The sequence below is a fragment of the Anopheles coluzzii genome, chromosome 2 (assembly GCF_943734685.1).
Source record: "Anopheles coluzzii chromosome 2, AcolN3, whole genome shotgun sequence".
Classification (NCBI taxonomy): Eukaryota; Metazoa; Arthropoda; class Insecta; order Diptera; family Culicidae; genus Anopheles; species Anopheles coluzzii.
Window position 1 is genome coordinate 66,700,928 of NC_064670.1, and position 11,727 is coordinate 66,712,654.

General features: G+C 42.7%; 1 protein-coding gene across 1 annotated transcript; it reads left to right on the forward strand.

Moving 5' to 3' along the window:
• The first annotated feature begins 1,980 nt into the window (after positions 1 to 1,980).
• LOC125906763 (uncharacterized) lies at positions 1,981 to 4,903 on the forward strand. Its single transcript, XM_049607184.1, has 3 exons — positions 1,981 to 2,077; positions 2,666 to 2,958; positions 3,696 to 4,903. The coding sequence occupies exons 2-3, from the start codon at positions 2,666 to 2,668 to the stop codon at positions 4,549 to 4,551; spliced, it is 1,149 nt and encodes a 382-aa protein (XP_049463141.1). The 5' UTR covers positions 1,981 to 2,077; the 3' UTR covers positions 4,552 to 4,903.
• The last annotated feature ends 6,824 nt before the right edge of the window (positions 4,904 to 11,727 follow it).

Here is an 11,727-nt window from a genome sequence, read left to right on the forward strand (position 1 = left end):
CTCCTTTCCCTCCTTTCCCTCCTTTCCCTCCTTTCCCTCCTTTCCCTCCTTTCCCTCCTTTCCCTCATTTCCATCCTTTCCCTCCTTTCCCTCCTTTCCCTCCTTTCCCTCCTTTCCCTCCTTTCCCTCCTTTCCCTCCTTTTCCTCCTTTCCCTCCTTTCCCTCCTTTCGATCCTATCCCTCCTTTCCGTCCTTTCCCTCCTTTCCCTTCTTTCCCTCCTTTCCCTTCTTTCCAACCGTTCCCTCCTTTCCCTCTTTTCCCTCCTTTTCCTCCTTTCCCTCCTTTCCAACCTTTCTCTCCTTTTCCTTCTTTCCGTCTATCGCTTACGATAATTTAGCCTTAAAAACAAAGCGTTGCTACGTAGCAATACTTGCTGAATAGCTACGTTATGCAACGCGCCAGCGATGCGCGCTTTTTTAACGATTTTATGGAAAACATAGGCTAAGAAGAAAATGCTGATTGACGACGGTCAGCATTTTACAGTATAAATTCAATTGAAAAAATTAATGATGGCATCATTTGCCAAGAGCCAGTTGGTGCGTTTATTATTGTGCTTAAGTCGGCGTGTACTGTGCCTGTCTTGGGCTGCAGCTCCGAAAGACACTTTCGTGTGCGCGACAAATGGTGGCTCCAGAGAGGATGCATCAACCAACGGATCGGCAAGTAGTCCAATGCCCTACATTCCCTTCTTTCTCTCCATCCCTCCTTCTCCTCCTTTCCCTCCTTTCCCACTTTCCCTACTTTCCCTCCTTTCCCCCCTTTCCCTCTTTTCCCCCCTTTCCCGCCTTTCCCTCCTTTCCCTCCTTTCCCTCCTTTCCCTCCTTACCCTCCTTTCCCTCCTTTCTCTACTTTCCCTCCTTTCCCTCCTTTCCCTCCTTTCCCTCCTTTCCCTCCTTTCCCTCCTTTCCCTCCTTTCTCTCCTTTCCCTCCTTTCCCTCCTTTCCCTCCTTTCCCTCCTTTCCCTCCTTTCCCTCCTTTTCCTCCTTTCCCTCATTTTCCTCCTTTCCATCCTTTCCCTTCTTTCCCTCCTTTCCCTACTTTTCAACCATTCCCTCCTTTCCCTCCTTTCCCTCCTTTTCCTCCTTTCCCTCCTTTCCCTCCTTTCCCTCCTTTCCCTCCTTTCCCTCCTTTCCCTCCTTTCTCTACTTTCCCTCCTTTCCCTCCTTTCCCTCCTTTCCCTCCTTTCCCTCCTTTCCCTCCTTTCCCTCCGTTCCCTCCTTTCCCTCCTTTCCCTCCTTTCCCTCCTCATTCCTTTCCCTCCTTTTCCTTCTTTCCGTCTGTCGCTTACGATAATTTAGCCTTAAAAACAAAGTGTTGCTAGGTAGCAATACTTGCTGAATAGCTACGTTATGCAACGCGCCAGCGATTAAACGCGCTTAACGATTAAATGGAATTTAACGATTTAATGGAAAACATAGGCGAAGAAGAAAATGCTGATCGACGACGGTCAGCATTTTTAGAGTATAAATTCAATTGAAAAAATAATGAAGGCATTATTTGCCAATAGCCAGTTGGTGCGTTTATGATTGTGCTTAAGGCCCGTGGCAACGCTTCATCGGATGCGATTTTATCGGACGTGCGAATCGCATGCCGAGTCAACGCTCTTCCGATTCGCATTGCGATTTTTTTAGTGTGTTTGACATTTGAAGATAAACAAAACGACAACAACACAAAGCAGCCTCTGAATAAAGGCTAACACGCTAAAGTTAACTTTAAATAAATCTGCTCTTAGTTATTGATAGTTACTGCTAGTGGAAAAAGGGTAAGATTATCTATTTCCATTATTTATGGTCTGAGAAAAATCATAAATATAATGCTATTAATTCATATAACTGGTGCTGTCCAGCAAGCTCTAGTATCGAGTCGTTTAGACACTTAACCTCTTCCGCTGCAGGTAAAATCTTCTGAAATCTGATTGAATTAACTTTTAAGCTCTTTTTGAGTTCTACTTGTCGATCATTTCGTCAGATGCCATGCCAACAACACTGCCAGTATCTCCAGCGTTTGCTTCTCCATTAGTTGCAGCTCCTACACAACCATCATCCGGTTTATCCGAATCATCATCCGGACCACATAGTATGATGGATTCTCATCCTTGGACTGATGTTATTAATCGCTCGTATCGGATCAAAATCAAAACGGAAGTTTTTGCAAAGCTTGCTCACGATTTCATTATGTCGTAAACAGTGGCGGATTTAACTGTACGCGGACTGTGCGGCCGCGGGAGGCCGCGTGTATGGTAATTCCAACTTAAAGAACAGTGAGTACAGGAGTCTCATCGAGAGCTTTTGTGCTAGATAGGGGCTCCATGGATGAAGGGACTCATAAGCTCACCCTCCACCCCCCGCCAGCAAACCATTAAAGCGTGAATGCTACAATATCTCTCGACACCTACCTGGGGCCTCCACTCCTTTTGCCGCTTGAGCCCCCAACACTTTAAATCCGCCACTGGTCTTAAATCTAACCAATTTTCGCAACATCATCAACGCATGCAGCTGCACTTTAACGATAAAGCTACACTAATTGTTTTAAAGATATATAGTGTTCCAAAACATCATTCAATCTATAATTGAATATCATATTCATCATCGTATGCATCATCATCACTGTAACAAATTTTTGTCCAAACTTAACTCTTATATGTTTTGTTTTTTTTTTTTTTAGATGGATTCAGATTCTGAAACGGAACTATACAGTTCGAGCATAGCTTTGCGCTACTTACTATTAAAAAGAAGGCGCGATAAAACCAACGATCTGTGGGAAAAACGTGAAAAAATCGGGCAATACCACACATTGTTTCATGAACTTTTGAAACAAGAAGATAAATTCTTCGAGTTTATGAGAGTTTCAATTAAAACTTTTTACTTCATACTGAGAAGGATAGAGCATCTTATAACAAAGCAACCTACAAACAAACCATACATTTGTCCAGAGGAACGATTGATGATCACTCTCAGGTATGTTTAATAGAAGCTTCCTAACATTGCTACTCCAGCTCCGATTCCGGCTGCATCAAAACGATGGTTCGGGTCGGAGTCGTTCGGAGCCGTCAAGAACTATTCGGGAGCCGGTTCCGGACAGCTTTGAACGACTCCGAACGGGTCCGGCAGCTGACTACCGGCTTTGGATCTATAGGTGCGGTCGGTTCTGAGTTAAGAGTTTTGATCTTCCGGAGCCTTCTGATTTTGGTGAAGTTATTCGGAAGCGATTCCGAGCTTTTATTGAATTTACCTATATCTACCTATTACATAGTATGTACCTATTAAATATTATATTCCTCCATTCCCATTGATGAATTCATTTACACTTTCCTGATTATCTTTTTTAACGGAGATTACAAATTCAAAATCATGTTGTTGTGCTCTACTTATTATTTAAAAAAATGGAGTAGCCAACTAGTAAAAAACTGCACTTTACCAGCTTATGTAAATTAAGCTAACTTGCGAATCTGATCCGCAGACTGTTTACCGATGCAAGCACATCCATATGAATTCTGCTCGAAAAATTTCCATCATATATGACATGGTTGTTTTCCGAACTCGTTAGCTAGTTTATCTCGGTAACATTCGAGCGATCGAAAACTCGCAAGCTAAGCCATTTATTTTGATAACAGCACCTGAAATCTAGATTTTTTATAAATAAAGAAAACAAAATTGTCATATGAGCGTTTACTAAAGTATTGTTTCTCTTTCAGGTATCTATCGACTGGAATACCTTTTAAGTCTTTATCATTCACATATTGTATTGCTCACAATACAATCGGCCTCATTGTCTACGAAACATGTGAGGCAATTTGGAACACGTTTAATGAAGAGTTTATCCCGTTCCCTACAACGTCTGCATTTAGGAATGTGGAAAAAGAGTTTCGCCATAAATGGAATTTTCCTAATTGTATCGGCGCCATAGATGGCAAGCATATCCGAATGAAAGCCCCGGCATTTTCAGGTACACAATATTATAATTATAAAAAATATTTTTCTCTGCATTTGCAAGCAGTAGCAGATGTGAATTGGAAATTTATCGCCATTGACGTTGGTGAATATGGGAGTCGTAGCGATAGCGGCGTCTTTAATTCGTCATCATTGTTTGAGCTCATTCGTTCAAATCGGCTCAACATCCCTCCTCCTAAACCACTGCCTGGTACTACCCAAAGAATGCCTCACGTGTTTATAGGCGATCAGGGTTATCCACTAAAACCTTTCTTACTGCGGCCTTTTCCGGATAGTGAAGATCCGGCAAAAAATTACTTCAACCATCTGCTGAGTATGGCAAGACGCTGCGTTGAATGCGCCTTTGGTTTGTTGGTGGTAAAATGGCGTTTCCTCAAGCAAGAACTCCAGATAACTCCGGAACACGTCTCAATAATCGTCAAAACAGCATGCCTGTTGCATAACATGTGCATAGATTTTAGAGAAAGCACGGAATTAATGAATAACATTAACCCACAATCCAACGCCAACAGGAACAGAGCAAACAATCATCCATCTCAAGAGGCTACAGATATTCGAAATGTCTTCAAAAATTATTTTTATGATCGAATTTATCAATAATGTTCGATGAAATACATATTCGATGAAGTAAAAACATACATTGCCAAGGATTATCGTTATACAAAAGACAATGGCTGGTATTATTGAATCCGTTCGTAGCGGCGGTGTACGTCCTGCCATTCATTTTCCTAACGTACTAGATGGTTGCTACAGTTATTTACCGAGGCGTTGTAGGACCGGGCTAACGAAATGTGTTTCAAGAATTTCATGAGAACACCGTACGTTCCCGCTACGAACGGATTCAATGATACCAGCCAATACCATTAATCCGTTTTTAGTCAGGGTGCTCATTGCCAATTTATTATTCGAAAAATATTAAGGAAATAAAATGATAAAGGATATATTTTGAAAATTCATAACAAGTTCTTTTTATTCATATCACAAATTCAATTTCAGTCACAATAATTAAATTATTGTAACTAGTAGAGTAACACTAATATAACAACTGTCCACATGTTTATAACAATCGTCTCTTTGAATAGACAACACAGTACCATGCTGAGCGTGTTAGTCTGTGTTGTCTATTCAACGAGACGATTGGTATCAACATGTAGACAGTTGTGTTCTCACTCAAGCTAAATTTTTTTTGGTTTTCTTCGTTTGTTCTTTTTCTTCGCTTTGATTTAATTACTTGGTAAGCAAATTCTAATATCTCCTCACTTGCATCCAACTGATCATTTAGATCGGGTAAAGAATCAAGGAGTGTAACAACACTCATCATTACGTGGTAGTTGGAGCTTTTTTGTTGTCTTTGTTTCAAAAGTTCGTTGCGCTCCTTCTCCACATTAACTATGTCCTGCAGCACTCGATCATCCTGTTTCCGCTTTCTGTTGTTTTCTGTTGCTCTCTGTTTATTTGCCGGGTCCAAATGCTCTAGAAGATCATCGCTCTCTTCCAAATATTCGATACTTTCATCTGTTTGTATGATGATAAAGAGAAATAGAATATCATATTATAAAATAAAATAGTATAAAATAAAAAAATATTACCTTGCCAAGATGACTCTAGATTCCCAACTCTGGGTCGGGACGCAAGCATGTCTTTGAGGAAGCTCATCTGCTCGTAAAACTTCCATCGGACATGCTTGTATCCCGACCCAGATGGCTGATTTATTTCAGCTAGTTTGCGGGCGAATGTGTCCCGCAAGTTTCGCCATTTATTTTTGGCCACCATATCTGCAATAAATAAAAATATAGTTACAAACCTTTTTTTAAATTAAAAATAAAGTACAGTGGACCCTTGAGTAACAAGTTTTGTTTAGTTTAGCGAACCAATCGTAGTACAAAAGAAAAGAGATTATAAGAGTCCTCTATATTCTCATATGAGCTTTATCGAAAGTAAAGTGTCTTTCCGTTTCGCAGAAACCAGAAACTTTTTGGACATACCGGTAAAAATATGTACAAACGAAAAAAGTTGGACTGTGCTCTGACACTATTGTTCTTTGGATAAGATGCGTTGTTCGATTCCCGTCTCAGTCAATGAAATCGTAAACTGAGAAAATAAAAAAAAATAAAGGAAATCATTCTGATAATATGTTTCAAACCTTTCTTCACCATCCTTGCTACACCTTACTACAATAAAAGAGTCTTATGCCAAGAGGTAACTTCGTTTTTGTTCGGCTTCTTTCCGCCTTCGCGTCTTTATATGAAAGTTCTCAACTTTCTTTCGAATATGCTCTTTTTTCGGATGTGTGTTTTCAGACTCATTGCAGTTTCTATTTGTTCCTTAGGCTTGTATTTATGTGTTTAAAAAAAATATTCCAAAGGAACGGTCCTTTCGGCCGTATTGATTACTAATATAAAAGATTGAAAAAATGTTAAAATATACAAAGCCTTACAGATAAGTATGGATACAACAGCTGAATTTTTTAGTTTATTTAATGCAATAAACTACGTTTTTTTTATATTCTTCTCTAAACAATATTGGACCGATTTCTAACATTTACCTTATACGATAGTATTAATATATAAAGTAATCGTATGTGCTTCTTTGGGAAACCAATAACAAGATCGATTAAGTATAGGATAGGATAGTGCACTATATTGAAACTAAAACACGAAGATTGTGTGTTATCAGGATAGCCTCATGACTGCATATGATTTAAAAGCACTATAATGTTCGCTTTTTGTTGGATGATGCGCGCATTGGCTATGATTATTGAATACATTCGTGGCTACGGCGTTTGGCAACGCTCTTATCTATTTTTTAAAGTTTTGCACGTACTAAATGATTGTTATAATTATTTACTGATGCATTGTAGGAACGAGTACATATAATGTAACCAGTAACCTAATGAGCATTGTAGGTTCCTGCCAAGAATGTATGCAATATTCCATTTGACTTAGTTGTCTGTTTAGCGGTATGCGCTTGAAATATAATCCTATGATCTTCTATGGACGCTACACTTAGACCATACGAACGACGCATGCAAACGCTCTGGGCTTCCGGATCTCTGGTATTCCGCATCTTTGGTAGTGTGTTCGTGTATGCATCGTGGAGGAGATTGATGAACCATGAGGATACGACAGAGCTGCACCACGTTCCGAGCATCCTGAGGGAAACGAAGCCTTGAACATGTTATGGGGATCCCGGACTCGTGCCCCACCAAGAAAAGGTACGACAGCGACCCGTTGTTTGGCACGAGAGGCGGAGGAGCACAGTGAAATCGGGTGCCTACATCGATGAAGTAGCAGCCAGGGACCGAGCATGCTGGTCACAAATTATTGCCCGGGTCTTTATACGACGACGTGATCTATCATAACCAGACCAATTAGGAAAGACAGAGCCTCCAGTGTTCAATTTCTTCAACAAGAAAATGAATATGTCCTGGCGTTGTGTCCTTTTTGCGATTAGCTATGAACTAAAAAAATAATACTTACCGGTTGTGTGGAGCTGCTGGGCTATGGAGTCCCACGCATTTTTTTTAAGGGTGTTGTTTTTGTACTCCGGATCCCGGAGGTCCCATAAATAACGGTGCTCTTGCACCAACAAAATCAAATTTTCTTCGTCCACTCGCACGTTCGACATGGCTGAAAAAGTATCGCTTGCTATTTGGTTTTCGATACAAACAAAGTTCCAAACAAACAGATGTCACTTCAAGAAAAAACATGAATTTTGGGTTTATACTGTTAAATTCAGTTTGACAGATAAAATCGGATGCGACGATCCGACGGAATCAAAATTTTTTGATTCCGTCGTACGACGAAATCGCACGTCCGACGTTATCTGTCAAATCCCATATAAATCTCGTCCGATAAAATCGCATCCGATGAGCGTTGCCACGGGCCTAAGTCGGCGTGTACTGTGCCTGTCTTGTGCTGCTGCTCCGAAAGACACTCTCGTGTGCGCGACAAATGGTGGCTCCAGAGAGGATGCATCAACCAACGGATCGGCAAGTAGTCCAATGCCCTCCTTTCCCTCCTTTCCCTCCTTTTCCTCCTTTCCGTCTGTCGCTTACGATAATTTAGCCTTAAAAACAAAGCGTAGCAATACTTGCTGAATAGCTACGTTATGCAACGCGCCAGCGATTAAACGCGATTTACGATTCAATGGAATTTAACGATTTAATGGAAAACATAGGCTAAGAAGGAAATGCTGATCGACGACGGTCAGCATTTTTAGAGTATAGATTCAATTGAAAAAAAAATAATGAAGGCATTATTTGCAAGAGCCAGTTGGTGCGTTTATGATTGTGCTTTCCCTCCTTTCCCTCCTTTCCTTTTTTTCCCTCCTTTTCTCTTTTCCATCCTTTCCCTCCTTTCCATCCTTTCCCTCATTTCCATCCTTTCCCTCCTTTCCCTCCTTTCCCTCCTTTCCAACCTTTCCCTCCTTTCCCTCCTTTCCCTCCTTTCCCTCCTTTCCCTCCTTTCCCTCCTTTCCCTCCTTTCCCTCCTTTCCCTCCTTTCCCACCTTTCCCCCCTTTTCCTCCTTTCCCTCCTTTCCAACCTATCCCACCTTTCCAACCGTTCCCTCCTTTCCCTCCTTTCCCTCCTTTCCCTCCTTTCCCTCCTTTCCCTCCTTTCCCTCCTTTCCCTCCTTTCCCTCCATTCCCTCCTTTCCCTCCTTTCCCTCCTTTCCCTCCTTTCACACCTTTCCCTCCTTTCCCTCCTTTCCCTCCTTTCCCTCCTTTCCCTCCTTTCCCTCCTTTCCCTCCTTTCCCTCCTTTCCCTCCTTTCCATCCTTTACAACCTTTCCCACCTTTCCCTCCTTTCCCTCCTTTCCCTCCTTTCCCTCCTTTCCCTCCTTTCCCTCTTTTCCCTCCTTTCCCTCCTTTCCCTCCTTTCCCTTCTTTCCCACCTTTCCCTCCTTTCCAACCGTTCCCTCCTTTCCCTCTTTTCCCTCCTTTTCCTCCTTTCCCTCCTTTCCATCCTTTCCCTCCTTTTCCTTCTTTCCGTCTGTCGCTTACGATAATTTAGCCTTAAAAACAAAGCGTTGCTAGGTAGCAATACTTGCTGAATAGCTACGTTATGCAACGCGCTAGCGATGCGCGCTTTTTTAACGATTTTATGGAAAACATAGGCAAAGAAGAAAATGCTGATTGACGACGGTCAGCATTTTAAGAGTATAAATTCAATTGAAAAAATTAATGATGGCATCATTTGCCAAGAACCAGTTGGTGCGTTTATTATTGTGCTTAAGTCGGCGTGTACTGTGCCTGTCTTGGGCTGCAGCTCCGAAAGACACTTTCGTGTGCGCGACCAATGGTGGCTCCAGAGAGGATGCATCAACCAACGGATCGGCAAGTAGTCCAATGCCCTCCTTTCCCTTCTTTGTCTCCATCCCTCCTTTCCCTCCTTTCCCTCCTTTCCCTACTTTCCTCCTTTCCCCCCTTTCCCTCCTTTCCCTCCTTTCCCTCCTTTCCCTCCTTTCCCTCCTTTCCCTCCTTTCCCTCCTTTCCAACCTTTCTCACCTTTCCCTCCTTTCCCTCCTTTCCCTCCTTTCCCTCCTTTCCCTCCTTTCCCTCCTTTTCCTCCTTTCCCTCCTTTCCCTCCTTTCCCTCCTTTCCCTCCTTTCCCTTCTTTCCCTCCTTTCCCTCCTTTCCCTCCTTTCCCTCCTTTCCCTCTTTTCCCTCCTTTTCCTCCTTTCCCTCCTTTCCATCCTTTCCCTCCTTTTCCTTCTTTCCGTCTGTCGCTTACGATAATTTAACCTTAAAAACAAAGCGTTGCTAGGTAGCAATACTTGCTGAATAGCTACGTTATGCAACGCGCCAGCGATGCGCGCTTTTTTAACGATTTTATGGAAAACATAGGCTAACAAGAAAAAGCTGATCGACGACGGTCAGCATTTTAAGAGTATAAATTCAATTGAAAAAAATAATGATGGCATCATTTGCCAAGAGCCAGTTGGTGCGTTTATTATTGTGCTTAAGTCGGCGTGTACTGTGCCTGTCTTGGGTTGCTGCTCCGAAAGACACTTTCGTGTGCGCGACAAATGGTGGCTCCAGAGAGGATGCATCAACCAACGGATCGGCAAGTAGTCCAATGCCCTCCTTTCCCTTCTTTCTCTCCTTTCCCTCCTTTCCCTCCTTTCCAACCTTTCCCTCCTTTCCCTCCTTTCCCTCCTTTCCCTCCTTTCCCTTCTTTTCCTCCTTTCCCTCCTTTCCCTCCTTTCCCTCCTTTCCCTCCTTTCCCTCCTTTCCCTCCTTTCCCTCCTTTCCCTCCTTTCCCTCCTTTCCCTCCGTTCCCTCCATTCCCTCCTTTCCCTCCTTTCCCTCCTCATTCCTTTCCCTCCTTTTCCTTCTTTCCGTCTGTTGCTTACGATAATTTAGCCTTAAAAACAAAGTGTTGCTAGGTAGCAATACTTGCTGAATAGCTACGTTATGCAACGCGCCAGCGATTAAACGCGCTTAACGATTAAATGGAATTTAACGATTTAATGGAAAACATAGGCGAAGAAGAAAATGCTGATCGACGACGGTCAGCATTTTTAGAGTATAAATTCAATTGAAAAAATTAATGATGGCATCATTTGCCAAGAACCAGTTGGTGCGTTTATTATTGTGCTTAAGTCGGCGTGTACTGTGCCTGTCTTGGGCTGCTGCTCCGAAAGACACTCTCGTGTGCGCGACAAATGGTGGCTCCAGAGAGGATGCATCAACCAACGGATCGGCAAGTAGTCCAATGCCCTCCTTTCCCTCCTTTCCCTCCTTTCCCTCCTTTCCGTCTGTCGCTTACGATAATTTAGCCTTAAAAACAAAGCGTAGCAATACTTGCTGAATAGCTACGTTATGCAACGCGCCAGCGATTAAACGCGATTTACGATTCAATGGAATTTAACGATTTAATGGAAAACATAGGCTAAGAAGGAAATGCTGATCGACGACGGTCAGCATTTTTAGAGTATAGATTCAATTGAAAAAAAAATAATGAAAGCATTATTTGCAAGAGCCAGTTGGTGCGTTTATTATTGTGCTTTCCCTCCTTTCCCTCCTTTCCTTTTTTTCTCACCTGTTCTCTTTTCCATCCTTTCCCTCTTTTCCCTCCTTTCCCTCCTTTCCCTCATTTCCATCCTTTCCCTCCTTTCCCTCCTTTCCCTCCTTTCCCTTCTTTCCCTCCTTTCCTTTCTTTCCCACCTTTCCCTCCTTTCCCTCCTTTCCCTCCTTTCCCTCCTTTCCCTCATTTCTCTCCTTTTCCTCCTTTCCCTCCTTTCCAACCTATCCCTCCTTTCCAACCGTTCCCTCCTTTCCCTCCTTTCCCTCCTTTCCCTCCTTTCCCTCCTTTCCCTCCTTTCCCTCCTTTCCCTCCTTTCCCTCCTTTCCCTCCTTTCCCTCCTTTCCCTCCTTTCCCTCCTTTCCCTCCTTTCCCTCCTTTCCCTCCTTTCCCTCCTTTTCCTCCTTTCCCTCCTTTCCCTCCTTTCCCTCCTTTCCCTCCTTTCCATCCTTTCCCTCCTTTCCCTTCTTTCCCTCCTTTCCCTGCTTTCCAACCGTTCCCTCCTTTCCCTCTTTTCCCTCCTTTTCCTCCTTTCCCTCCTTTCCAACCTTTCTCTCCTTTTCCTTCTTTCCGTCTATCGCTTACGATAATTTAGCCTTAAAAACAAAGCGTTGCTAGGTAGCAATACTTGCTGAATAGCTACGTTATGCAACGCGCCAGCGATGCGCGCTTTTTTAACGATTTTATGGAAAACATAGGCTAAGAAGAAAATGCTGATTGACGACGGTCAGCATTTTACAGTATAAAT

What these genes read in the sequence shown, in the direction of transcription:
- LOC125906763 (XM_049607184.1), top strand. Translation starts at nt 2,666, where the DNA reads ATGGATTCAGATTCTGAAACGGAACTATACAGTTCGAGCATAGCTTTG. An exon ending in CGATTGATGATCACTCTCAG is followed by an intron (nt 2,959 to 3,695) that starts GTATGTTTAATA and finishes TTTCTCTTTCAG; the next exon opens with GTATCTATCGACTGGAATAC.